At 37.2% G+C, this 27,594-nt stretch overlaps 1 protein-coding gene across 1 annotated transcript in view; it reads right to left on the bottom strand.

Moving 5' to 3' along the window:
• OXCT1 (3-oxoacid CoA-transferase 1) overlaps positions 1–27,594 on the bottom strand; it is an 84,704-nt gene that overhangs the window by 15,196 nt on the left and 41,914 nt on the right. The window contains exons 8-15 of the mRNA XM_032095470.1: positions 24,942–25,049; positions 22,235–22,346; positions 21,671–21,765; positions 20,913–20,961; positions 16,910–16,982; positions 16,091–16,166; positions 5,295–5,384; positions 404–484 (exon numbers count right to left, since the gene is read on the bottom strand). Of these exons, the coding sequence (XP_031951361.1) occupies positions 404–484; positions 5,295–5,384; positions 16,091–16,166; positions 16,910–16,982; positions 20,913–20,961; positions 21,671–21,765; positions 22,235–22,346; positions 24,942–25,049 (684 nt within the window). The remainder of the gene's footprint in view (positions 1–403; positions 485–5,294; positions 5,385–16,090; positions 16,167–16,909; positions 16,983–20,912; positions 20,962–21,670; positions 21,766–22,234; positions 22,347–24,941; positions 25,050–27,594) is intronic.

Raw genomic sequence — 27,594 nt, 5'->3', positions numbered from 1 at the left:
GAAAAAAACCCCAACAAAACAAAAGGACAAAAACACTACCAAAACCAAACAACAATGCCCCTTTGCCTCCCAAGCTGTGATACAGCCGCATTCGAAAATTGCATCTCACAGCAAATTTTCAGAAATACTTTGGGAAAAATAAGGAGATACACACTTTTCATGCTTGTCATAGGAGGCATCTTTGTTCTGAAGGAATCTAAGGGTACAGTTCAGTATGCTAGATGTCAAAGTTTTAAAAGGAAAAATATGAGCCCCAAGACCTCTGGACCTGAACTCCAAGGCCATCTTTCCCCTTCAGTGGCAACAGATGCTGAATATATTCTTCATTTTTTACTAAGATTTGCTACTGTTATTAGGGATAGAGGAGAAAATTATTAATAAGGAGTCAAGAAAAGTACTTTACCTTCTCTGTAATGATGCGGTCCACACATTGTTTCCCGGTAAGTGGCAAACTGCATTTTTCCAGGATTTTATAGACATTGCCCTGTGTTTAACAATATGCAAACATCTGTTTTTAAAAAACTCAAACATGCTCATGGAAATCACAACTGTAGCCATTCAGTGTTATTTAAACATTCAGTGTACTCAGAACACTCTTCAAACTCACTTCTATGGCAGACTAGTAAGAATTTTACTGTACTACTGAGTGGATTCCTGAGTTTAAAAGTTCTGCACACTGCTTCTTAATAATCTGCCCTTCCTGCTACAATGTGAGGTCAAGAGATACATGGAACCTCAGTGATGACACATGAAGGACAAAAATTAGGAAACAACATTATGGACAACGTATTTCCCTGTGTTACCCTTTATCACAAATGGTATGTGCAGAATCAGCCATACACAGAGGAAATTCAAATCCCCAGAGTTCAAGTGCACACTCATACTCTCAAAACAGTAAATCCAGTTTATTTACCCACATTGAATTCCCATTCCCACTTCGTCTCTGGGAAAGACCCTGTCTTTTTTTCCTTTCATTTTTTAAAAATGCAAAAAGAGTTCACAAATGGCTCTAGATCACACTTAGTTAATGTAGGCTGCAAGAGCTCTGAATGGATATAAGGCAAATGGACCATTAAATTTTTGGTCAGTATTTTTAAGTGTTTTACAGAAGTAGCATTAAGTGCACACTTCTCCACTTACCCTATGTTTTTATTTTTTTGTCTAATTATCAATTTTTGGTTATGCATTTCAAATTTCTCAGAGTATAATATGTCTCATTTAACCATCTGGATGCAATACTTACATAATTTAGAATCATCAGTTTACCTTAAGGCTTAATCAGGAGCCATCTCACAGCTTGTTTGACTCCTGCATGATAACAAAATGAGCAATCCATGTGCTTTTGAATTTATCTTTCTCTGTGAGGAACTATTTCTTCATTCTAGTTACTTTCAATTGATCTACTTATATTCTGTCCATCTTGAGAATGTCCTTGTGCAATTTGCCTAAGAGCCAAGATTAATCTGTGCTATTTATAATATCTTCAGTAACATATCAGATACACTTTTCAGCCCTGTGAAATTAAGTGTCTCCTCCTGGTACCTAATTGAGATTGAAATGCATGGACTTGCAGAGGTGACAGCTTGAATGGCTTCTGTAACCCTGAGAACTGATACATTTGAGCTTCTTAACACTTGAGCTGAAGATTATTGTATTACCAGTTAGCCTTAAAGATGTAATGCATTTCCTGATCTTTTCAAAGGTTGGACTCTATGATCTTAGAGGCCTTTTTCAATCTAAATGATTCTGTGACTTTTGGAAGACATCTGTCAGGACAGTATAAGAAGAGCAATTTAAATGGAGCTGCATGATTTTTACCATCTGAATTTATTCAGATTTATATATTTGTTCAGCTAAAGGAAAAGACTATTGTATAGATACATAACATCTTAGGTGTTCCAGTTTGCTTTAAATAAAAAATTCTGTTGTTGAAGAACAAAAATGTCCTTAGTCTTCCACAACATATTAAAATCAGAACTTTTCACAGTATGAGAAAGGAGTTTTCAATTCAGTGCTCCATGTTTCAGTCATGCCCAAATCCAGTGCTTAAAACCAGTCTCCATTCTATTTTGCTGAACAATGTAGACAACTCATTTCACAACATGGAACAATTACCAGCCATTACTTTGCCATGTTTTGCAAAACATGTCAATGATGGTATGGGGGTAAGAACTTGACTTCTAATTCTCTCAGGCAGTATTTAGCAAATTAGACACAGATGCACTGGGACTGTTTAGACATTAAATAACAAGCTTATGTTCTATTACTCTTTTCTTCATAGCTATAAAAGAAGAGGTAATTTATCAAAAACTACACTAAGAAAAACTAATGAATTTGACTTAAGGTCTATTTGCCAAGTGTCTCACAGTGGCCTAAGCATATGGAACAAAAATTGAAATACCCTTCTGCAGATATGCCCTCTTGGTTCCTGATATGATGTAATGAACAGATTTTCTCTGCAGAGACTGCTTCCAGGCAGTGGTATTTAACTGTCATTGATGAACTCAATCTCATAAAATAGTTTAGTCTCTTTTATACAGATTTAATTCCTTGAGATTTTGCATCATTCTGCTATCATCCACAACTTCATTAGCTGGCTGCGGAAAGTGTTTCTTCCTGTTTCAATTAATTTCAGTTAGTTATCCCTATTTTGTTTATAAGGCAGTGGCAATTCTGCATCTACCTTCTCCATTCCCTCTTTATTTTGTGTACTTCGTTACCCTTCCTCAATAGCATTTCTTAAGCTGAAGACTCTTCTACGAAGCTGATTTCATGTTGTCTCATCTATCTTCTGTACATTTTTGCTTTCATTACATATAAAAACTTAAGTAATTAGAAGTGTCATTAACTTGGGACTGAGCATATTTATTTGTATTTGTAACATACTGCAGATCAGAGTTTTAAAAGAGTAAAATTGCTTGAGTATTTACTTGAGTGGTAAGACAAGTTACTAGTTCCACCATCATAATTTAGTGTAAATTATATTCTGCCTGTGCTGCAAGGACCCAGCCTATTTCTATGTTTAAAAAGTGCAATATGTGTCCTGAAAGAAGGGCTATTAAACTCTTAGAAAACTTACTTTAATGTTTAACAAGCCATCGTTATTATTAAAAAAAGCAAACAACCAAACTTGAAAAGGATTAGAAGATCCTTCACAAGATCACGTATCAAACAAAACTAGCGTAAGAACTACCTATTGCAGCACCTCTTCAACACGCCCACTGAAGGCACTGCCTATATCCCATGTCTGCCACTGTATTTCCATTCATCAAATCTTGACTGCTGCTGATTTACAGGAAACTTTCATGTCTGATGGTAGATTTCTTATTTATTTGGAGAATAAGATTACAAAAACATCCCTTTACTAAAGAGACAGTAGACACAACAGACTGTCTCAGTACATGCAGACATTTCTTTCACTCAGTAGCATACACAGGGCTTTGAGCAGGACGAAGGATTGCTCCTCTGATGCAGAGATTCATATGCAGTAAGTTTTTGAGAAAGTATTTGGTGTAAAGAATTAAAAAGCCATAAATAGAAAATCAGCTCTGTGAGAAGCAGTCAGCCCCAACAAAAGGCTTCTGACTTTCAGAATTGGCCTCATGGGTGCTATATTTAATTGCCTACTAATTAAAAAAAAAAGGAAAAAAAGGAAGAGCACCTGAAAACTCTAACAGCAGCATTGATCTCTAAATACTAGATATATATATTTCATCATCTTCACATTTGAGCAAGCAAGAAGCATTGATATGAAGACCCCAGAAAGAAGCTAGGTAAGAGGAAAAAGTGCCATTTAAACATAAGAATAAAATAAAAATGATGCATACTGTTTAATTTGGCAGTGCCTTCTCACAAAAGCAGAAGAAATAATTTATGAAAACCTGTAACTGGCTCTCCAGAAGTGCACACCAGGCACACCATGCACAAAAGTGCCCAAAGTAGGTATACCTATGCCAAAATAAATACTTCTATGCCTGACCTGTTCCTAACAGTGAACCTATCTCTGTTCTCACTCTTTTCCTGTTCCAGTACTCCTACAGACATAACAAAACAACCCAGCAAACAATTTCCAAACACTGTTTTGGAAAAATATTTTAGCAATAGTACCTTTAAGAGAAAAACTGGTTTGAATCATTTTATTGTGTGTGGACTCTAAGCCTTAACCAAATTCCACAGTATGTAGACATTTAGCATAAATATTTATTCAGACCACATTAATACCTGAAGTGTGTGTCTGAGCAAACAGATAACTACATATGTTACTGCAATTTTTGGGAGGCTATGTGATAGTGATGCAAGTCATAGAGACAAATTTGTTTTATACTCTCATTTACTTATTTATGCATATGAACATGAAAACTATTGGGTTAAACTCAGCCCTGTTACTTGAAATGTGCCCCTTAAGATCACAGTTTAGTAGAAATTGTGAAACTACTATGTTATTCAATTCTTTTTTATTTTCAAGTGAAAATTAATTCTTCAAATCTCATTAAAAACACAACTGTTAATATATTTACTCTCATATTTCCATATTTACTATAGCTTACTACACAAATTCTGACAAGAGATATTATTTTGAACAATACAAAACTAATCCTTGTTGCAGACATATAACAAATTTGGAATAACAGAAACAAAAAAATTAAACAAAAAGCAAGTTTTTAAACATTTGGGATAGAGATTTTTCTCCTTCAGTACATTTTTTCTCCTGTGTTAGAAGTTTCAAATGAAAAGTTTCCTATGATCTTTGGGGGGGATTTATATCTATATCATATACCTTTATCACTACCCCCACAAAGAAGTCTCTAGATTAACCACTTACACATAATGATGCAAGGTAGCCTGCATCTCATCATGCCAAAAAATATATTCTATTAAGCTGTTAGTACCAATTTGACTGGCAATTTCAAAGGTAAATAACTTTCCATCATAACAAGTATTTAACCGTGAGAAACCTAATTTTTCAAATTATTCTGAGGCAAAGAGTAGAGTAGCATCTACTGTAGCTTTGGCAATGGCTACCCCCATTAAATTTGCATGAAGTAGCTAAAAAAATGTGTGCAGCTTTTAAACATCAAGTTAATATTTCATTTTTTTTCCCATAGTGAATGATTCACTTACAAGAGTGGAACCATACTAACCTAGCCTCCAGTTGCACCACCATAATAAATAACAGCAAAACTGTCAAATCCTCACAGACTAGCAGAACGAAAAAGTCCTTTTTTTCCTGTTTAATTCCTTTTTTTTTGGTGCAGCAAAAACCACTAATTTAGAAAGAAGCGGCAGAGCCTTACCTTGGCTGAGTGCTCCATGGTGACAACCACTTTGGTCTGTGCGCTTGATACCAGGTCCATGGCACCCCCCATTCCTTTCACCATCTTACCCTAAAATTAAAATTTTAATGGAAATGTAATATTATTTATTATTACTATTATTATTATTATTTAAAAAAAAAAGAAGATAATATTGTGGCTGCAAGTGGCAGCACAAGATAGTCACCTTTTCCTGCATCAACACCCACCTATTTCATAACCACAGTATTCAAACACCAACAGAGTGAAAGGAGCTGTCTCATTCTAGGCTCTATATGACGAAAATAGGAGAAGAATGATGAGTAGAATAAAGAGATCCACTGCCATGGCTGGTGCCCTGGGGTGTAACCTAAATCTGAGTAGTATCCTTGGCTTAGTGGAAGCACTGACGCTGAGGAGCAATGAATTTAGTTCCAATGATTCTGTCACTTGAAAAGCAAAGTGTACATCTTCCTGTTGATGGAAATGTCATTACTTCCTCAAAAGAAATCCCTACTTATGAAATGCAGCAACAAGAACATCTGAGCACTGCACATCCACCTGACAGTTTGGAAAGTCTCTTGCCACTTTAGAAAGCCATGCCTTGTACCACTATATCAGCACAAACCAATTGTTTTTATTCTATTCCAGATGTCTGTAGAGGTCATTTCAGAGTATGAGCAAATATATAAATGTGCCTCAGTACTCACTTCTGCTTGTCCCTCAAACCAAGCAGTGTTTTCAGCCTCTGGACTCATTCCTCTCTCAAAGTGTGTTAGAATTGCACGTGTTATCACAGCAGGTGTCTTATGGCTTGGTGTTCAGCTACCTCTATTTTTACTTTCCATAATGCTATGGCACTCAACCCTGCCTGCTTCCATCACCTAAAACTGGATACATCTGATCTTGGAAGGGAAAGGGATCCAGACACAACACACTACTGACAGGAAATGATTAAAAGTACAAAGTTCTATAAGTATGAGCAGAGCAATTGTTTTTGAACAAGCACTAGACCCCAATAATCAAAGATGGTAACAATCTCACATACCAATCCAGAGCTGCTGAGGAGGAAAGAAAGGGGAGTGGAACATCTGCATGATAGGAGAGGCTAGTAGGAAATGTGACACAAGGAGAGCAATGAGGATGGTGAAGGGCCTTGAGGGGAAGCCATATGAGGAGTGGCTGCAACCAGGTCAGCCTGGGGAAGAGGAGACTGAGGGGAGACCTCATTGCAGTTACAATTTCCTCATGAGGGGAAGAGGAGAGACAGACACTGATCTCTGTGGTGATCAGTGACAGGACCCGAGGCCGTGGCCTGAAGTTGTGTCAGGGGAGGTTTAGGCTGGATATCAGAAAAGGGTTCTTCACCCAGAGGGTGGTTGGACACTGGACAGGCTCCTGAGGGAAGTGGTCACAGCACCAGCCTGACAGAGCTCAAGTAGCATTTGGACAATGCTCTCAGGCACATGGTGTGACTCTTGGGGACGGTGCTGTGCAGGGCCAGGAGTTGGACTTTGATGATCCTTGTGGGTTCCTTCAAACTGAGAATATTCTGATTCTGTGATTCTGTCAATTTTACAGATTAAAATAAATTAACTTCTGTCTCAAATGGTTTCCATTTGTTTTTGACAGGTTATATGGACAGTAATATACCATATACTGTTATGGATACGAACCCTAAAAGTTTATGATTAAATGCCTGGAAAACTTCCTAGTACAAAGCTTTTCTCTTATGCTTCCTTCTATCAGCAATGTGATTCAATACCTTACAAGTATGAGTACCTATGGTCCATCATAAAAAATATATGGAAGAGACTTGTCTCATTAAACTGCCAGGCCAGCTACTAGTTATTCTCTTGATCATTACGGTCTCTTATGTAACGAAGCCAGTATTCACACCCCACATCCCACCTCCCCCCAAAAAATTTCTTATCTACCTACTGTTGGCACAGTGAAGAATAAATCACATCTTCCTAAATCTATAAACAAACCTTTTGGAACTGTTCAGTCAGACTAATATTTAATATTTATCACATAAATCATTACTACTAAATATTTCTTAGCAAATACAAATGTGAAAAGGATTTACCTCTGTCCTTAACTTCCTGGCACTGCTTGGATCATTCTCCATCCTGCCAGGAAATACAGAGCTCTTACAGTGACCTCTTACCTGCCTACCAGAGGCTCCATGACAAGATAATGCAGAGTAGCTGAAGATGACATATTATCTCCCCAGTAACTCAGAATCTGTTTGCACTGAGGATTATGGTATCAATATAACTGTCCTGACAATGCCATTACCTCATTTCCAGGCCTTTTAGTTCTATTAACTACAAAAGACCCACAGCAACAAGTAAATTCCTGAGGAACTAAGTGCTGATAAAGGTCAACAACAAATGTACTGGTGGAGAAGCTGTCATCCAGAACTGAGAGAAGAGACATCATCCCACTGTGCATGAAGAAAGAGAAAAATGCAAGCTGAAGAGAAGAACTCACGGATTTTAAATTGCTTCATCTGCTCTTTCTCTTTAGAAAACATATTCAATGCTATTGGGTGGTGCCTGGTCATGCAAATCAATTCAGCACTAAATGCAACTAGCCAATTCCATGCTTTCATTTTGAGGAATATCCAAAGCATAAGAGATTTGTATTGCTGTCAGTGCATCTACCAAACTACCACAACTAGCACTTTCCCCCACACCATACTGGAAAAGGGGACACCTGCATGCTAAATTTGAATTAAAATATTCGAGACTAAAAGGTGATTCCAAAAAGACACTTTGCTCATTTTTGCCCCACCCTGCTCCCTCCATTTATTTACTTAAGATTATTTTTGTTAGTTCTCAATTACATTGGTACTGCTAGCTTCAGGAACCTTTCAGAAGGAAAGACTTAGTGCAGCGGTAAAATACTGGTAAATTGAAGCACTGTTATAAAACCCATTTCATCAGAAAGAGCTTGAAGTAAGAATAAAAGATTTTTGAATTAGCCATGCACTTCCTGGGAGGTCCAATGTTGGCAGTATTTATATAGAGGGTTGGGCGGAGAACAGACACAAGCTGACAATTTCCTTGCAGCTTCTCAGTTACAATACAAGGTGGGAATTCTGCTTTTCCCATTGTGCTTGCATCAGCAGTTTTTTCCAAGTCTCAGTCCAAATAATACTGGAGTGCAAGACATGGAAATTTTGGACCTGATGCTTTGGGTTTTTTAACTGAGATCATCAGCTCTTCTGCTTCTTTGTGTAGGTCATGAACCTACACAGTATTAGTGCAAATTCTTATAATGCCTACTTACTGCAAAATAAACTGTTTCGTTATTGTGGTGATGGGACATCATTAAGAAAATATGACAGAAGGGTACATATTTTCTCATCTAATGCGTTTATATCGGAACATTACTTGAGTAGTCAAAATACCTGAAAGAGTCTGAGGAATTAATTTAGCCTAATAGCAATTCCTAAACAGAAACCTTTGTGTTTGTTTGGTCACATGTGGCACCCAAGACAACCTGGCATTCCAGTGGAAACTTGTGAGTACTCCAATGTGGGCAAGACAGCCAAGATATTTTTCAAGAGAATGCGAAGTTTTGCCTAAAAGATATTTCAAGCAAGCTAGGAAGGTGCTATAGCAAGCAGGAAACAATTTATAAGAAAATTCAAGCAGATAGATAAAGAAGAGATAGCTGAGAGAAAAGAGAAAAATTCAGCAGCCTTCTAACACTATTAAGGTCTTGAATCCATGCTGGTGTTTTAAAACCTTCCTCTATATTCCCAGGGGGAAGAACTTTTCTTCTGTAACTGAATTTTATACCTACTCCTAATATCGTATGACAAAATGCACCTGAACTGTTGTACTTAAGTTAAAATAACATAATCTTTTGAGACAAACAGGTATTGCATCAACAGTACAGCAGAGCAGATGCTCATGATGACTTTAAGAAACAAGGAAAACTTGTCAGTGGTAAATGCATCTCGAATAATTCCCTTTAAAACTGAATATTAAAACACATGCAAGGTGAAAATGTACACCTGTTTGGAACAGAACCAAGCCACTTCCCTCTTAAGATTCCTTGACCATGTTGCCAGCTGCCCTAATATTGTATTAAACAAATAGCATTCAGTCTGAAATTTCTCTTTGCTTCCATGAGATAACAGAATAGACATGCCTCACACTATGCTCAAAGTCAGCGAAACTGCTGTTTCAAAAAGTCTTACGGTAAGATAACCAGTGCTTCTAGTTTAAACTGCAAGCTTCCCATTCAACCTCAATTTTCAGGCACCTCCCTGAACATCATGAACAAGATTCCTAGGATGAGAGAGCAAAGAATTTAAAGATGTCAGCATTGTCTCTCATGGCCACAGACACAGACGAGGTGTCAGGTATGAAAGGAAAAAAGGTATGAAGGCTGTCCTTATGAAAGGAAATGATTGTATCATGCCAGGGATAAGCACTAAAATTCAGAGCAACTGGAACAGTATGAACTTCACAGAGAAAAGCAGAAATTGGTAATGCAGTGGATACAAGATACTGCCATCACGACCATCAGTTGTGCTAAGGCTGCAGTCAAAAGGATAAACTGAAGGCCCCTTCAAAGGTCTCTGAAGGCCCCTTCAAAGGTCCCTGCTCTGTCCCTCTCTGCAGTATTGCTAACACACGTAAGACACACAGCTCTCGCTCTGTATAAATACTGCCTGCCAGCACAGACGTGTCAGCATGAAACAGCACAGCACCGGGAAGGAGGTCATCGGAGCCATACGTAACTATCTCAGTTGTTTGTGGGGTTACACCTGGTTGGTTTGGGAAAGTGCATATTAGCTCAAACCTTTGTTTTATTAAAAAAAAACCAAACTAACAATCAGAAGGTAATATTAAAAAAATATATGTGCACATATCTACTCTAACTTCATAAAAATGTAGATGTCTCCTTTGCCTGTTGCTAACAGCCCTGTCCTGTATTTAAAGGATATATTAAAGTTATATTTGTAGTTGATTCTAAAACGGAAAGTCACAACTCTTCCTGATTTCACTTTCCACTTTTCCAGTGAAAAAAGACTGGATGAAGATTGCATCAAAAAGATGGATAAAGCTCAAGTGTTGTGAACTATACTTCCTTGTTCTATTTTACACTGATTCTATGTCCTTATATGTCCCACTTACAGAATTATTGTAATTACACTGTCAACTAGGAGAGCTAGATTAGATTTTACTCTGAGAAAAAAAACTGGGAAGTTATTAACAGGATTTTTCAATCAGTAGAGTGGGTAATGCAACAACACAACAAAAAGCTAATACAGGCTGAATACAACAAAACTGAACACACACTACATTCACAACATGGTAAACGTATTTTTTTTAAAAATACAAAAAAACCTAGTTGTATGGCTTAGCCATATAAGAAATGGCCTGATTTTGAAGAATGTTATCCAGATATCTCCTAACACACACACAAACACATAGTGAAAAGCAAAACTAAAAAGTAAGTCTAATTTCTGAAAGAATGGAGCATAAGTTCTTGAATTACTTCTTTTTTTGGCAAAATGTAATAATAACTCTTCCCTAACTTTTAACATACAAAAATATGTGCACTAACTATATTTATATTCTTATCTTCCATGATCAGAAAATTAGGGGTGCATAAAATATGTGCAAAGAAAGCTGGACAAATTTTATTCCTTTGTTGTCCCATAAACCTAACTTGAAATAACCATTGGCAACAGATTTGAATGACAGAGTAAAATTCAAATGAATACACTGAGAAACTGCATCTCAGGAGCAATGCAAAACAGTCTGTGACATGCTTCATTGAAATGGATTTGCTTTACAGAGATGAATGTTATTTCAGTGTAATGGGACAATTAAGCTGTCCATTTACCTTTGCATACCACTTCCAAAACACACGGCATGGCATGCAATAATTAAATTTTACTGCCAACATAATACTAGTCTCAATCAAAAGTAATGGTTCCATATCGTAGTAACAATTCTCACCACTAACCCACAGATCAGAAGTCCTTTGACATATGCTTGTATTTTTGAGACAGGCAGAATTTCTTCAGCTGCTCTCATTACACAGAAAGCAGAGCTGCCACTTCCCACATTGAAAATTTAAGAGTATGAATAAAATACCAATAGGGAGCTCCTACATTCCTTCCATACAGTCTGAAGAGAAATAAACATGAAGAAAATTGATAGAAAAAGCCCTCAAAAAGGTGGAAGAGGTAGAGCCAACACAATACACTCAGTTTCTCCTTTTTGGCTGCAGGACTCTTGCAAGAGTGATAATTATGTGTTGCAAAGGCTCTGCAGGGCTTTCACGTACATGTTTGTTGGGAGATAAGCAGTAAGCTGATATATTACTGTAGGCTTAATTTCAAGATGTGTCTGCAAAAGCCTAATACATCTTCATACTAAACTAATATCCCGCTGAAAAGTAGATTTCCAAGGAGACTCTGGGTAACCGCAAGTCCCATCCTTCTCCTTTGTTCAACAACTGATGTAGCCTTACTCATGTCCTAGACATCAGACAACTTCATATTACTACTGAGAGAAACCCAGTCATTGAGCATAATTAACCTGTGTATTTTCTACTCATACCGATTTTAGCCCATTTTATAGTTAATATATAAAATGCCTTTCTTGCAATGCTGTACAGCTTGAAACAAAACAGAGCTGCATTCAGTGCCACAGATATATTAGGAGAACTAGGAGAGTAGACAATAGGCTTGGATTAAAAATGAAAATATGCCTTGTGCAAAGACACTCCTACTCAAGCAGAGTGACAAACAGGCTGCAATAGGGCTCCTCAAAGAAGACCTACAGTGCTCTCAGGCATTCAGGGATGCATTCTGGGATACCGGTCCTTTCTTCCATCATTAAAAATGATAATTTTACGTAAGAAAAACTCTTGGTGTGGAGCCCTCTGTTCCCAGGCTTGGCACAACAAATAGTAGCTAAAGGCAAAAATGAAACCAAAAAACCATCATGCAGACACAGAGCAGGCTGGTCTCTGTCAGTTAACTTTTATTTTAAGAATGTCTTTACTAATGAAATTCACTTCATGGTCAAAGCTCCCAAAACTGTGCAAAATATGTACTTTGAAGCTCTGTAGAAAAACTACCAATAATGAATAAAATTATATTCCTAAAGCCTTAGGTTATACTAACTTCTACAGACTGTAAATTAAAAGATTTATTATTGAATTTGAATTAGGTTTTCTCAATTCTTTTTTTCAGATAATCTTCTCTGATAAAGCTTAGAATTTTTGTGTAATTTTATTTCATTCTTAATGTTTTAATCCTCTAGGTTTGGCTAGTCCAAGCTAGAGCATTAAAATCTCAGGCTGCTGATTCTAAAATTTAAGGATTTTTTTCTTCCCAAGAATGATACAGATTTATGTATCCAAACTGCACCTCCTGCACAAATTACATCACTCTCTTCTCTTCGTGCTAACTAACTGCACTACCTTAGAATCAAAACATTAATTTTAGACTCCAGTTGAAGAATATACAAAGCTAAGGTTTATTCTCTTGGTTTGTATTGTTTGTAGAGAACAGAGATGCTAAATAGGGTCAGGCCCTGTATCATCTCTGAGGCTGCTGCTTGTTAACTTCCGGCCACTAGGCTTTGAGCCTGTTGCCTTAGGAAATGGCCAGCTTCTTTTGCACCTCTGGATGTATCCTATCTGCCCTTGTGAACTTACACAAATCCAGTTTATTAATCAGTCCACAGTCCTCTTTATGGTTGGTACTAAGTGCCATATCTACACATCTACAAGCCTTGGTGTCACAGGGGAACATGGCAGAAGTTCTGGTGTTTTGTTCTGACCTATGTCCAGCCTCTGATACACATCACAACAGCAATCATAGTTATGTGCCTTCCCTCAGGAAGAATGGGGAAAATAAAGCAGTACTTGGCGCAAGCTGAAGCTGCAGTACTTTGTAGTAAGCTTCTGCCCTTGCAGAAGGGCAGCAGAAACTGTTTCATAAACGTTTCTATTCCAAGGGTTTCAAAAAGACACTGGTAGAAAAGAACTCAAACAAAGCAAGTACATGCAGGGATTTGTGCAGTCAATCCCCCAACTTTTAAAAACTCATGTGAGACAATTAATGCTGCTGCTCTGTACATGCTGGGAAGCTGCCCTGCTATTCTGACAATATCTGACATTAGCTTGAGACACAGACAGGTCAGATACTGTGTTCTGCACTCATGAAATGAAAAGTAGTATCCATCCAGTAGCAACCAGCAGCTACGGGCTACCTGTTCTGGCCTATCTGCCCTACTCCATAACCATGACCTCAGTGTTTCTCTTCAACCTCTCTTTGCCACCTTCTCCCAGCTGCACTCTGTTTCCAGGGGATTCACAGAAATTTGCCACCTCCTTCCTTTCCCTCCTCAGAAACCCTATTGTTAGTTGGAGAAATACCAAAGTGAGGAAGACAAAAAGCCATTAAGTAGTAGTGCTTAATGGAATAAAATTACCAATAAATGCCAGTATTTAGGAAGTAACTTCTGCTAAGCAAACAGCATTGTTTACTGCATGTGCTTAAAATATTCACACCCTCTTCTTCCTTTACTCATGGGATTTTTCTCTCCATTAAAAGTCAGCAGATAAGAGCAAAGATAAAGGGCTGTAATTACTGCAGTGAGACTTCCTCAGCTCAGTTCATAATAATAAGTGCAAGTAAACACACACATGCACACGCTAGGGTTCAAGTGTTAGCAAGCTCTTATGGGACAGAAAGGACTGCTTCATGATGGTGCGCTTGCTCAAAACATACAGAGTTATTACTTGCCTCTGAAATAATGGCAAATACCATCAATACAAGAATCCAAAAGCTACAGTGTATAAGAAATATTTAACCAAAAGTAAATGAAAAACAAAGTGAAAAGTGTTAGAACAAAATACAGCTTAAAGTTGCCTTACACTATGAGTTTTCAGCAAAGTCAGTCTTTGTATCACCCACACACAAATCTTGTGACTAAAAAAGAAACACATCTTGCTCATAATTAAATTTAACTGACAATAATGTATCATCTTATTTACAGGAAAAGCAGGGAGATCTGAATATCTATGGGTTGGTTAATCCCATTTTAAAAACCTGTACTGTAGAATAGCAGTAACACATCAATAAAGTAGATTAAGAAACATCCATCCAACAGATCTCAATAAAAGTAACCAAAGAGAAATTATTGCTGCTTGGAAACGCTACTGGTTGGATTTATGAAGTATCATTGGGCACATTTACTCAAAAGTTAATACAAACTTACTGCAGAGGAAATTTTCAAACAGCCAAAGATTAGTAAGAGCGGAAAATTATGACAGCAAAAAGTCACAAGGATCCATTTGATGTAGACTGTAGTATGTAGTAAGAAGATACATCTCAAAGGTAACAAAAAGTGAAACAGTATTGAAAGTTGCATTTTATACTTCCCTGTTTTGAAAACATACTTGTTATTCATAAATTTGGGGTTGAACAGAACTGAGAGGAAACTTCATAGGTAAAATAAGGAATACCAGATATAAAAAATAATCTTCGCAATATGTATGAATGCAAAACGAAACTCAGTATCTTTCAGAGAACATAAAGCACTGAGGGAAGAACATGTAAATCTGCACTTTTTTGAGAAAGATTACAATCAATCTTAGCTTCAATGCTTCAAGAAATGTATGTGTAAACAAATCTTTTTACTAGTACAAAATGCTGTGTTTATCTTTTGGTAGTTCAGATCTTGAAAGGCACATTTCAACCTAGCCATACCCCTTCTCATGCCCCACAATTGCTCACACAGACACCTGGAATAGCCCTTCACATAACCCTTTCTCCCACACCTGCTTGTATCACTCCCATGTCAGACTCTGTCCCCTCTCCATAAAACCACCTTATGCTCCAGCCACTGCTCCATGACTTCCAGGCTCAAAAGTCTCCTGGAGAAGTCAGAGACTGCTGGGTTCGACTAACGCTTTTCCAAGAGACAGGACATTCATTTGGGTTTTTGTCCTCCTATAATCATCTTTCGGTTTCCCAAGTCCTTTAACACTGCTCAGGCAGATAGAAATATGCCTCATTACTTTAAACAAGGTTAATAAGAAAATCTGCTTCTAGACATCTCTGTTACAAGCCATATCAAAAAGTATCATATTGAAAGCCATTGAAAATAGTAAACTTGTCAACAGTATGAAAGTTACTTACGTTGTTTAATGTTAAAACATAAAGTTCAAAGAATGGCTTAATGTCATCAGCTGCTTAAATAATACTGGGATAAGCTTATATTTCTATCATTGAAACCTGAAGGTCTGTTTGGCTAAATACAGCATTATTGCCTTTTTCTTAATGTATTTGAAAGGGCAATGCTGCAATCTTTTGACAGAAACACAGAAAAATAAGGCAGACTTTAAAAATAAGTTTGTAAAGAGCTACATGCTGTTTTACACTTTCCTTCAACTTACTGTTCCAAGTACAACCATACAAAAGTTGTCACTGTCAAGAAAAAGCATCAGTCCTCAGCAAAAGAACCATGATATCTGAAAGGCATGGACATAACAGGCAGGAAAAAGGCTTGCATAAGTAATGTTTTGCTTTTCACAATGTGCAAGCATAATTTTAGAAGGCTGACTTCTGATAATGGATTGCTTGGTGCCAGCAGTATACAGGAAAAATACACATATCCTCTTATTTTAGTGCTTTTAGCTTCACAACCCTCATTCTAATTCTGCCCTTTTCTCCTTTGCCTGATCCTCAGCTACATTTATGTTATCCTAAACACAGTACACTGACAGTAGTTCAGAAACCTACTTACAGGAATCATCCAGTTGGCCAGGTCACCGTACTTAGACACCTGCATAGCTCCAAGCATTGTCAAATCAACATGGCCTCTGGCAACAGAAAGTGTGTAATTAGCACATCATGTTAAAGTAACAGCCCACAAACCTTAAGCTTTTGTTCATTCTCATTACATCAATTTAAAAATGGTGGCATATGACAGAGGTAGCAACCATTCGTCACAGATGTAGTTGGGGTTTTCCCCCTAGATGTATCACTGATGCAAATGTCTCTTTATGCCTACTGAGTCTCAAAAATGTTCCTACATTTGTCTGGTTTGGTTAATTGATTGCACAGTCAATCAACTCTGAACTTGCGCTTTTTGGTACACTCCTTAACATATTTACATGCACTCATTATCTTTTCAGAGCCATTAGGATCTAGTGTTTGTTTGCATCCAACCTCCTTTCTGCAAAACAAACAAAAAACAGGTGCAGACGTTGAATTTCCATTAAGGAGGTGGAATGAGGATCACAGTTGCAAGCTGAGCACATAAAATATACAGCGTGCAAGTACAGATTAGATACTTGGAAATGACAAAAAAATAGTTGCTAAAACATAGTTATAAATGTGTTTATATATGGCCAGGTGGTGGTAGGCACAAACATCACCATGGTATCTATTAGTTACAGTGGATTTTTATTTCCAATAGTTAGACCTAACCCTCTGTAAACCACCACTGATTAAGTCCATGACAATTTTACAGGTTGTTAAATGCTAACCACATTTGAAAGAAATACTAATGAGTTTATTCTTTTCCCATTTCAAAAAGATCAGGGTTTGTGTTGTTACATACCCTCTTATCATTGCAAATGATTCATCGCTAGAGAAATAGGAAGAACCTGGAAGAACAGTGACTGTCTCCTTACCTGCAAAAGAAATAAGCTACAGTACGTATGTATGCATTTTATCTCTTTGACAAATGAAGTCACAGCTATTTACCAACAAGTAAGAGGTTTTTATCAAATTCTTTTGGATTCAGTACAACTACGGACCTGATTACACTTACTACGTCACATGTAAACCTAATCAATCCTATTGAATTGTGAAGCAGTTTGTTAGAATTTCCAATGACCGGATTGCCTGCTCTTTGACCATCAGCAGTTCCAGACAAGCCATCATGAACACCGGAGTGTAAGAAATATCTAGGGGCTTTAGCTTTCTGCTCCATTCACAGAAAAAGTGAGAAGTAACTGTCTTTTGAAACAGAGAAAGATAAAGTCTTCAGGACACGGAAAGGCTGCAAAGAAAAGCAAGCAGATCAGATTGAACAATTTATAGTGCTAATAATGAAAAACACAAAAAAAATAAATGACAGGTCTAGTCTATTCTTGCTTTTTTAAAGGGCACAAGAAAATGTGCTTCTGTGTGTTGTACTGTTCTCTGAACAATGCTTGAGTCAAGCAATGGAGCACACCTGGCAGTGTCTTATTTTGACTCTGTCCAGGCCCCTTTACTTCCTCTTCTGCCTGTGCTTTCAATCAGTCTAGGCAACAAACATTTACACAGGGTGCCTCTGAAAAGGCAGAAGAAATATAGATGACGGTGGAATTATAAAAACAGCATGGTAAACTTGAAAGGAAAAAAAACCAAACCGAAATATTTTAGCAACAGGTGACATAGAGAAGAAACAGTGTAACAACAAAGGGGAAGGGGAATAAGACATCATTAAACAGTTTCCAGAAAACAAAGGAAAAAAGCCAATGAGATTAACTAAGAGAATGGGAAAAGGGAGAGGAACAGTCCATAAAACTTGAAGCAGAGATCTAAGGTAAGTGCTTTAATTATTGAGTTCATCTGATATATATTTTATGCCATTTGCATGGAAATTAAATTTTGACACACAGAATAGTATAGAATTAAGGTCATACAAGTGGGTCCTGCACACTTCTCAAGAATTCACCATGCTAACACCCAGACCTGCTGAGACTGCCTGAATTATCTTTCCCTACAGGGCACTCATCCAATGCAGTGGGAGAGAAAACAGGGTTTGCAGGCAGCAACATGGAGATAGAAGCCTGGGATAAAGTGACAAGGTAAGGTAATGATGAGAAGAAAGACACATAGGCTTAGGACCACAGAATAATGTAAAAAGAGCACCACACTACCCACTTCTTGAAAATGCTCTCAGGAGGTCAGTACTTTTAAATATTTCTGCTGTAATACAGTAGTGTGTAATACAGTAGTCTACCTTTCAGTCAAGATATACTTCATGTGAGACATTAAGAAAATGAGACAAACAGAAAAACCCATACATATTTCAGAGCAATACAATTACATTTGCAGAGAGAAATTTGGCAACAGCCAAAATCAAGTATATGTTTAAAAGACTTCAAACTGGACTTTGGAGCTGATACTGGATCATTCCAGTTAATGAATGAGAACAAGATTAATTTCTACTCCTCTGCCATTTAGCTTCTGGTTTTTTCTGTCTTGGGGTGACCGTCTGATGTGTATCCCTTATGCTGCTCTATGCCCGGAAATTAATTCTGTGCCTTTCTGTGCCTTTAAACTGAGCCTGAGAGGGGGGAGAGGAAAAAAACTGAGGAAACTTCTCAAAGCGGTTGTTCAAGGACACAGATACACACTCCTCTGCGTCCTGCTTGCGGTAGAGAGGGGAGGAAGCACCCTGCTTGCTTTTCAGACAGCTTGTGGCTCTTTTTTATCTGGAGGGAGACAGAGAATTGAACTTTGTTTTCGTGGGACTTTGGTTTTTTCCCTTCTTCTTTTTTTGGACTGTTTCAACATCAGAACACATCAGGAAAATTTTTCATCAAGGCCCCAGAGGTGGGCCCACCAAAACCCAGCTCCAAGGAGGGGGAGAGAGACTACAGAAGGACTCTGAAATTTTCTCAGGTTTCTCTCCACAGCGAGAAGTTTTATTATTTAGCATTATTATCCTTTTCCTGTTTGTTTGTTAAAGGAATACTTCTTATCTCTTTCACTTTCCTCTGAGGAAAATTTCTTTTTTCCCAAACCTGGTGGGGGAGGGGTGGTTGTGACCTGCCTTCTATCAGAGGATATTTTTCCTCCAAATTTGTCCAAACCAGCACAACATGGTTTTACAAATTTGGCTGGAAAGTACCTAGAATGGTCTTAATCCAACCATGCGAATGTTTCAGCAATTATAGCAATAATTATTTTGGTGGTAGGTCTGAGGTTAGTCTATCCCATGTCCTGTCTACTGCAGCTTCAGAGGGACATGTGAAGCTGCTTAACATCGAATTACCAATACTAGAATAATCTAATTTCCATGTTCCATTCTGACCTCTTAGGTTCATCCCTTCTAGATTAACTCTTAAAAAATGTTTTTCAACTGTAAATAACAATTCAAGATTATCTTGATTCCCACGTTACAGCACAACTTTTTCAGAGAATTTATGAAGTTCTTGGGTATTTTTTCACTGTCACTCTGTTAATATGTTCATTTTTCATGCACACCCATATTAAAACTTAAGTTCTAACGTGCATGCATATGATTTCACACTTACAGTATTTTTTTTTCTTCTAAATATTTTTTTTCCTTCCACACCTCTGACATATTCCTTCATAGAGTGTATCAAAACAATTACATAGATACTGGTGAAATGGTGGAGCAGATTTCTTAATAATTTTTTATTTCAAACCAGAAAATGGCCTCAAATAACTCCACATTTAAAATATAGTACAGTAACAGGGCAATTACATAGCACTATGATAAGTATCATTTAGTTGAGCCAGGCAGCAAATGTTTCAAGTCAGTGAACAATTGCTGGACTGATATTAAATTTAAATTATTTTATGCCAGTGTTTTATCTCCTTTGACTTTTCAGAGTTTAATTGTACTTGCTAACAGCCACTGAGAAAGGTACTGTCTGTATAGATACATATGTACACACTCATACATGTATTTGTATGTATGCATGTGTATATTTGAATAAAAAATATGAAATGTGTATACTCGAATGAAAAATATTAAATGTGTATATTTTCCATATGAAAAAACAACTAAAATGTCAGCTCTATCACCTACAGCATTAACATCATCAGCAGCAAGGTTCCAAAGCCTACTTCTGTTTGCCACAATGCAATATTTAAGTGTATCTTTACATGGAAACAGAGAATATACACAGGCACAACTTTTCCACGAAAACAAAAAGAAATCAGACAGGTGCACTAAATCATAAGAAATGTACATTTTTACATTGCATAGCTGCTTCTGAGGTGAAATGCCCCAAAACAGCTGGGCAACCACAGTATGTGAGAACTGCCATTCCCTGCTAACAGCGGCAAAAGCAGCTGCCTGCAGCAGCGCCCTCAGTGTGCCAGGTCCCAGCTGGGCAGCTCTTTCCCCCTGCCTTGGCTACCACTCTCTCTCTGAATGCAAATGAGTTCTATTCTTGGCTGGGAATAAACCAGGCCATTATACACAGGATGTTTTAAAACATGTCCCAAGCATAAATCATTGAAAACCATTTTCTAGAAGACTCAAGGTGAAAAGCAGCAGGAAAACAAACCCATATTCCCATACAGGCTGCACGAAACAATCTCACTTCTGGAAAGGATGATTTGACCGTTTACTGACTGGTCTGGAAGAGAGTCTCCCCCAGTAGCTACTGAAATGAATCAAAGCATGAGCTCTAACTAGAATATTAAACATTGTCATTGATCAAAAGAAGCCTTCACTTAAAAGACAAATATATTAATATTTATTATCAAATAAAACAGGACGCTGGGTTCAAATACTGTGTCAAAAGAAAATTTTTAGATTAACAATGAATAGTCACTTTCCATTAATTAAATTTAATTTAAATATTTACCTGCATTAATCAGATCTGGATCTACTTCATTTTCAAGTGGATAAGGACCCTGATAACAATACAGATGTATGTCAAACTTTATAATAAAATACCTTTAAAATACAATCCATAATTGCCGTACTATTTCTAATGCTTATTACTGAAAACAGATCATGGCAGACATGCGTTTTTATATCCTTTTTTAATCAGAATTCTATTTTTTATCAGAAAAAAATCCTGACATTACAAGGCATGATTTACATCAAGTAACGTATCAGGGCTGATGGACATATTGTTCAAGGATGTTAGAGTTACTAAACAACCTTGAAGTAAGAGGTTTGTTTGATTTGGGGGTTTTTTTTGTTCTTAACCAAAGCGACAGACATTTTTCAGAAAAAGGTCATAACTGCAACTTCATAAAGCCATGTGACTAGTAGTAAAGACAGTAAAAATAATATTCACTTTAAGCTTTATTTAAAATTATGTTTGATAAGGTTTACACTGCTCGGTCTTGCAAACTCCTGATGATTCTGAGTCCAGAAAATCACATACTTAAGGACATCCTTAGCAAAGTAGCACCATAATCATAAAATGATCATTTCCTAAAAAACTTCCCTGCAGCACAATGAGAATTTTATGGTGATGTAATATAGCACATATTTGAATACAATTTTTTAGTAATATAATAATCAAGTTGGAGGTGGGCAGGAAATAAAATACAGCCACAGGAAAATACAAACACTATAATAAGATATATTCTGACCAAGATATATTCTTACCAAACCCAGGACTCCATTTTCACTCTGTAAGTGAACAGTTATATCTGGACTGATAAAGTTACTGGCCAACAGTGGGATTCCAATACCCAGATTAGCTGAAAAGAAGTGGTTAAGGCACAAACACTCATTGTAAACTAATGAATTTTTAAAAATTACTATTGTACTATGAGTTGATTGGAACTATTCCCTTCACAAGCACTTTTGTTTTTACTTAGATATCTCATATTTGTGATGAATTATTTTGCGATTTGAACTGTCTAATTGCATTCTGTCAAATCCTTTACATGACAAAAAAAGCCCAACAGTGCAAGTAAAGCTTCTTTTCCAAGTTTTTCAAGAAATTCTTGTGACACATTTAACTGTTAATAAAACCACCAGAAATAAAAACTCCACATATTTTATGTCTTAGCATCCCTTCTATTTCAATTGGGTATTAATAAAATGAGAGAATCCCAGGGTCTGGTAAAGACAATAAGCATGTTAATTAACCCATTCTAAACAAACCATTTGGGTTTGTTATTCTAGTCAGCAATCACTTTAACCTATGGCACAACTGAAGGATACCATACATGCCATCCTCAAACTCTAAAGCAGCCCGTTTGATGATCCTCTCCCTCACATTGTCTCCTGTTTTTTGTTGGGCTTTTGAGCCTTCAGGCTTTCGGATTGATAAGCGCTGCAAAATAAGAAGTAATCATAAGTAAAGATTAGAATCCAGATTCGTGCTTCTCAAGACACAAAAGCCTGATTTGTGATTGCACTGAGATACTTGCTCTAAGAATAAAGTTATTTATTCATCTTCTACAAAAAACAACCTTTTATTTTATGCATTCAAGCTTATCTAAGCGAATGGAGTCATCAAATATCGCCAATGACAGCCTTAGAGCAAAATATTATTTCTTCATCTGTATTGCCAAGCCTGATACATAGAGAAGTGGTGAAGAAGGCACCAAGCATTAGTGGAAATACTAGCAAGTCTGAGATTCATTACCCCAGAGATACCTAAATAGATTCATAAAATGTCAGCCAAAAATACAAATACTGATCTCTTTCTGCATTCATTCAATTCAATGAGCTATTCTAGATTTATAAGGATGAGACAGACAAATGCCATTCATCTAAAGAAACTGGGAGCTAAGAAACAAAGTTTTCAAACATAAATCTCTATAATCTTGCACACCTCCATGAAGTTGTTTCCTGAAATTTTCTCATCTCAAATTGATGTTCTGTAAATCACATGTAGGTGAAAATGCCAAGACATTCAAGAAATTTGTAACATCTTTCTTTTAAATTATTGTCTACACAGACTATGTTCTTTCACATTTCTCCTACGCATAAAAAATTCCTCTGGGCAACATCATGTCCTGCACCCCCATACGTCTTTATACCCTCTCCTTCTTCAGGCTACAATTAACACATCAGAAAAAATTATCCTGCTACTTTTCATCACCACAAAAGAATTTTTGCAGAGTCACTCTCCCCTTAGGCAGTCAGAAACAGTCAGTATCAATCCTCTTGAATTTCCCATCAACTTCCTTTTTATGCCTTGGCTATTTTCCCTAGAATTGCTTGACTTGTGGATTACGGATAAAGTAAGAACAATTACAGAGGGTTTCTACACAGCAAAGAGAAGGCTGGATAGAAATTATAGCTGGTGCTAGAGACCACTTTTGAGCCATATTAGGCAAGAACTGCTATTTAAAGCCAGTAAGAACTATGACAGACTAGCTTATTTTTATTTCTTATGTTCCTCATCTTCTCTCACCACTTATCCTACTCAGTGCTTTTCTGTGTACAGCCAGTTCATATATAAAATTTAACGTAAGAGTAAATAAAGCTGCCATTTCTTTCCTATACCTCTAGTAATGAGAGGTGCCACTGCCAGAATTACAAAATTGCATAATCAAAATTAATCTCTGTTACAATTTTGCTTGGCAGTTAACAGTAGCTTTCTCCCTCACCCCTGCCCCACTTTTTTTATGAAGCATATAGGGAAGGGGGCAGATGACTGGGTAGGTATGCAACAGTCATCATTCAGTAGGTATTGACTAAATCCGTATTCCCTTATGCAACCAAGATGCAGTAGAAGCAATAGTTTAATAAATGAAGAAAAGATTTCTGTCATAAAAGGCAAAAAGCTTTTCTGGGAGATAATGCAGCCATTCCGGAGAAGAACACAGGCCATTAATTGCAATCTAACCTAACATAACCAGAGGAGAAAAAAAAAAGTTTGACACATCTGTTTGCAGTCAATTACTCAACAACATGCAATATGCTTTTGCAGAATGAACAGATGGAATTAAAAAAAAAGCGTCTTAATCTTAGCATTCACAAAAGAGAATGCTCAGGGAAAAGACACTGTATGACTTTCTAGGACTTTGTGACTTGATTTTAATAACAAAAGTTTAATTATCACAATTCCTTTCTGCACTTTTTTCTCACAGATTTTTTTTTTCCTTGTGTCATATATCTTCCCTTCTACCAGCTTTTCTGACAACATTTTGAATAAGTCCCAGCTCCAGAATATGAAGACACAGAAGAAATACAGAATTTTCAACTGCACTTTAAAACCATTGTCACATCACCAAATGAATATAGGGACATAGCCTGAGTGTGACAAAGACACAGAAACAACAAAGAACAATTACATAATCGTAATTTTCTTGGATGTTTTCAGTGGTGGAATATTATTGCTGGAATTTTAATAGTTATTGACATATTTTATTCAGACCAGAAAGACCACCAGCTAAAAAAGTTCCTGATTAAAGAAAAAGGAACAAAGGTTTCCAGGACCTTCGCAACATAACATAATTCAATACACGGCACAAAAGGGACTGAGGCTGGCCCTACCTGCCCACATCAAAAGCTCTCCAGTGGAAAAGAAAGTAGCTACTTGTCAAAGTCAGATCCTTGTCTAGGTGTTCCTCTTGTTGTGTCTACAGCAGGTGAACTGAGAGAGGGAAGGAGAATGAAGTAGCATTTTCCACTAGATTTTCAACTGCAGTAAATTCATCCAGGGCTACAGGCAGGTGCTGTAAGTTATTCCGGGACTTAACCACAGAGTCTGAGGTGTAAGAAAGAAGGCTCAATCCTCAGGCCACCATCTAACTACATAAGTACCTACCTAAGCTCCAGTTCTTAGCAAAACATGATGGGTCTTTCTTACACTATTTTCTCAGTGCTAAGACTTGGAGGCTAAAGTAAAAATCATACAAATTTTAAATACACCCCAAGCTGAAAACTGTTGTGACTGAGAAGCTCAGCTACTTACTTCAATTCTTTTCTCAAACTTCTCTCCTTGTAACAGACGATCAACATAGATTTTGGGAACATGAATGTCTTCTGGGGCAAATGCTCCTATATCAACAATTTCTTCTACCTACAGAGTGAAAAGGAAAAGTGAAAATATTTAGAAAAAAATATTCAATGAGAGGTTTTATTACCAATGAAGTTTTGAAATTAAATATTAATATACAGCAGATCACATCAAGAAAACTAAGGAAAGGGACAAAATAGATATAGTCTTTAAAAGAGGTTAACTTTGATGCTTATCTGTCCTCTTCTTTCAAAGCATATTTCTTCATACAAATTGAAGGTAATTTATGTTTTAACGGGCCCATTTGTATGGCCAACTTGAAGAAATATACTATGTACAGTTACTTCAGAGTTGTTTGTACCTGCAAGTAATTTCTGCCCAAACAGAGGAAAACAATATGCTAGTAACAAAATATCAAAATATAATGGAGAAATATGACTTTAGAGGATACAAACACAGAAACTGGATCAAAGGTTTTTCATAGTGTACTCAAAAATAAAATAGAAAACATATGAACTGTAATAATGGATTGCAAGAAAGAATATGCAAGATGAAGATCTAGAAGTCTTTACAGCTAGTGAAACAGATTTAGCACAAAATAACACTCATCCACACATAGTAGATTTGAAATGTCACCTATCTGGAGCACCATAGACAATAGGGGTTTCCTTCCTCTGTCTGAGTTGTGGGGTGGTCTAGTTAGAGACCCTGCTGTAGACAGATACCTGCAGCACAGACCCTCAGCCATGGCTGGTGCTTTCCCTGACAAGTCTGAGGCACACAGAGAACATCTCACTCTGCCACAAAACAGACACTTAGTGTTGTTTGCAGTGCTCCAACCACAGGGAGAACATGTAATGTTAGAGCAACAGGCAAAGATAACAGACAACAATCTACTACACAGGACATAAGAATGTACTCGAAGATTAAAAGAAAGTTTCCAAAATGCTTTACCACCAGCAATTTATTAAACTCTTAGGGATGTCCAAACACTAATGACCCCAAAACAAGACCCGGGGTATGGTAAGGGTAAAGCTCTTAACAGCTATCAGCAGTGAAGCAACATTAAAGAGTTTAAAACTCAATCTGATATCCTATTGCACAATATGATCAATACTAAAATCTATAGTACATCCAATAGACAATTAACTTCCTGCTGTGCCTTGAACTGTGACAATAAACAAACAAAGAAACCAACTAATCCACCCTAAAAGCAGGAGAGGGAGAAGACAAAGTAAAAAACTAAAGGTCACAGGATCAGGTTCAGATGACCCCTAAAAAAAGCCCTGGATTAAAGAGACAGAGAGGATGTGTTGTGAAATCTGCAATGAAAACATCCTAAGCAAGAGGCAAGAACAGCTACCGCAACACCAGCCTTAGTGTTCATGGAGAGCAGAGGCCCACATCCAGAAAGCCCTTACCAAAGATAAGGAGGAGACAATCAAATCAGTATCATGAAAATTCTGACTTGGGTATTCATGAAAAAATGCTACAGTGTCATCCATCTCACTTGAAGTTTCTTATTTTATACACACATTTCAAGATTAATATGGAGACCAAGTCAAAGACAGGGTAAAATGAAAAAATCCTGAAGCACACAGCTGAAGCACAATGCACTTTTGGTGCAGTGACTACTGTCAGAAAATGCTCGAAAAGGAGGAGAAGCAGGAGACAAGGCTTTCCAATGAAGCAATAGGCAAGCAGATGATCTGCTACCAGCAGAATTCCCAAATTCATCCTTTTTAATTAAATTTGTCTTCACTTATCAGATGGAAAACTAGGCCTGGGGAATACTAATTGCTCCTGATTTGAACTTTCTCACAGAATAACTACATTTATTTGCTGCAGCAGCTGAGATTATAAAACCAAAATCTTGGCACAATTCAACAAACTCCAACAGAATTATGCTGTCAGAAAACTTGACACACTGAGTCTCTCCCCCCATAGAATACACAGAATAAATTATTCATCCAACAATAAATTGTTGGATTTTGTTATCAGTCACGCCATTCTGCTAATTGGTTTGTATTTTGTCTCTTGGGACACAGCAGTCAGCCTGATAGCTTTTCCTCTACTATTTCCAAACATTATCCTAAATGAACATAACACTGCAAACTGTATTTTGTCCTAGGGATTTTAGATAAGCCTAAGGAACCTTGACGACTGGAACACCTTTCCATGTTCTACCATTATGTGGAATAAGCATCAAATGTAACTAAAATTAAATATGTTTAAATATCTCCACAGTAGTAAAGAGGAATTTTGAGAAGAGATTAAGAATTTGCATGTGATGTATGAAAAATTAACTGTCTTCCAGTTCTGCAAGTGAAATAATCAGCACGTTTACATGGAAAAGGGAGAATTCACGCAGATGAAGTACAAACTCCGTCTGAGTGCTCCAGCTCTCTCTCCCAGGGAACTCAATGATGAAGCACCGTGCATGGGCTGCCTGCCATCAATATTGCCAGAGATGAAGCTGTGCCAGCTGAAGTGACACCAGGAAATCTGATGGCTATGGGAATCAGCACCTTAGTGCCTGTGGCCACCGCAAGGCATTGCCCAAGTATCTTCCTAGACAAGAACAATACTGCAAATTTAGTAGTCCCAT

Source organism: Corvus moneduloides, chromosome Z (assembly GCF_009650955.1).
Source record: "Corvus moneduloides isolate bCorMon1 chromosome Z, bCorMon1.pri, whole genome shotgun sequence".
NCBI classification, from domain to species: domain Eukaryota; kingdom Metazoa; phylum Chordata; class Aves; order Passeriformes; family Corvidae; genus Corvus; species Corvus moneduloides.
The sequence above is the reverse complement of the archived record's forward strand: the minus strand, read 5'-3'. Positions and strand labels throughout refer to the sequence as shown.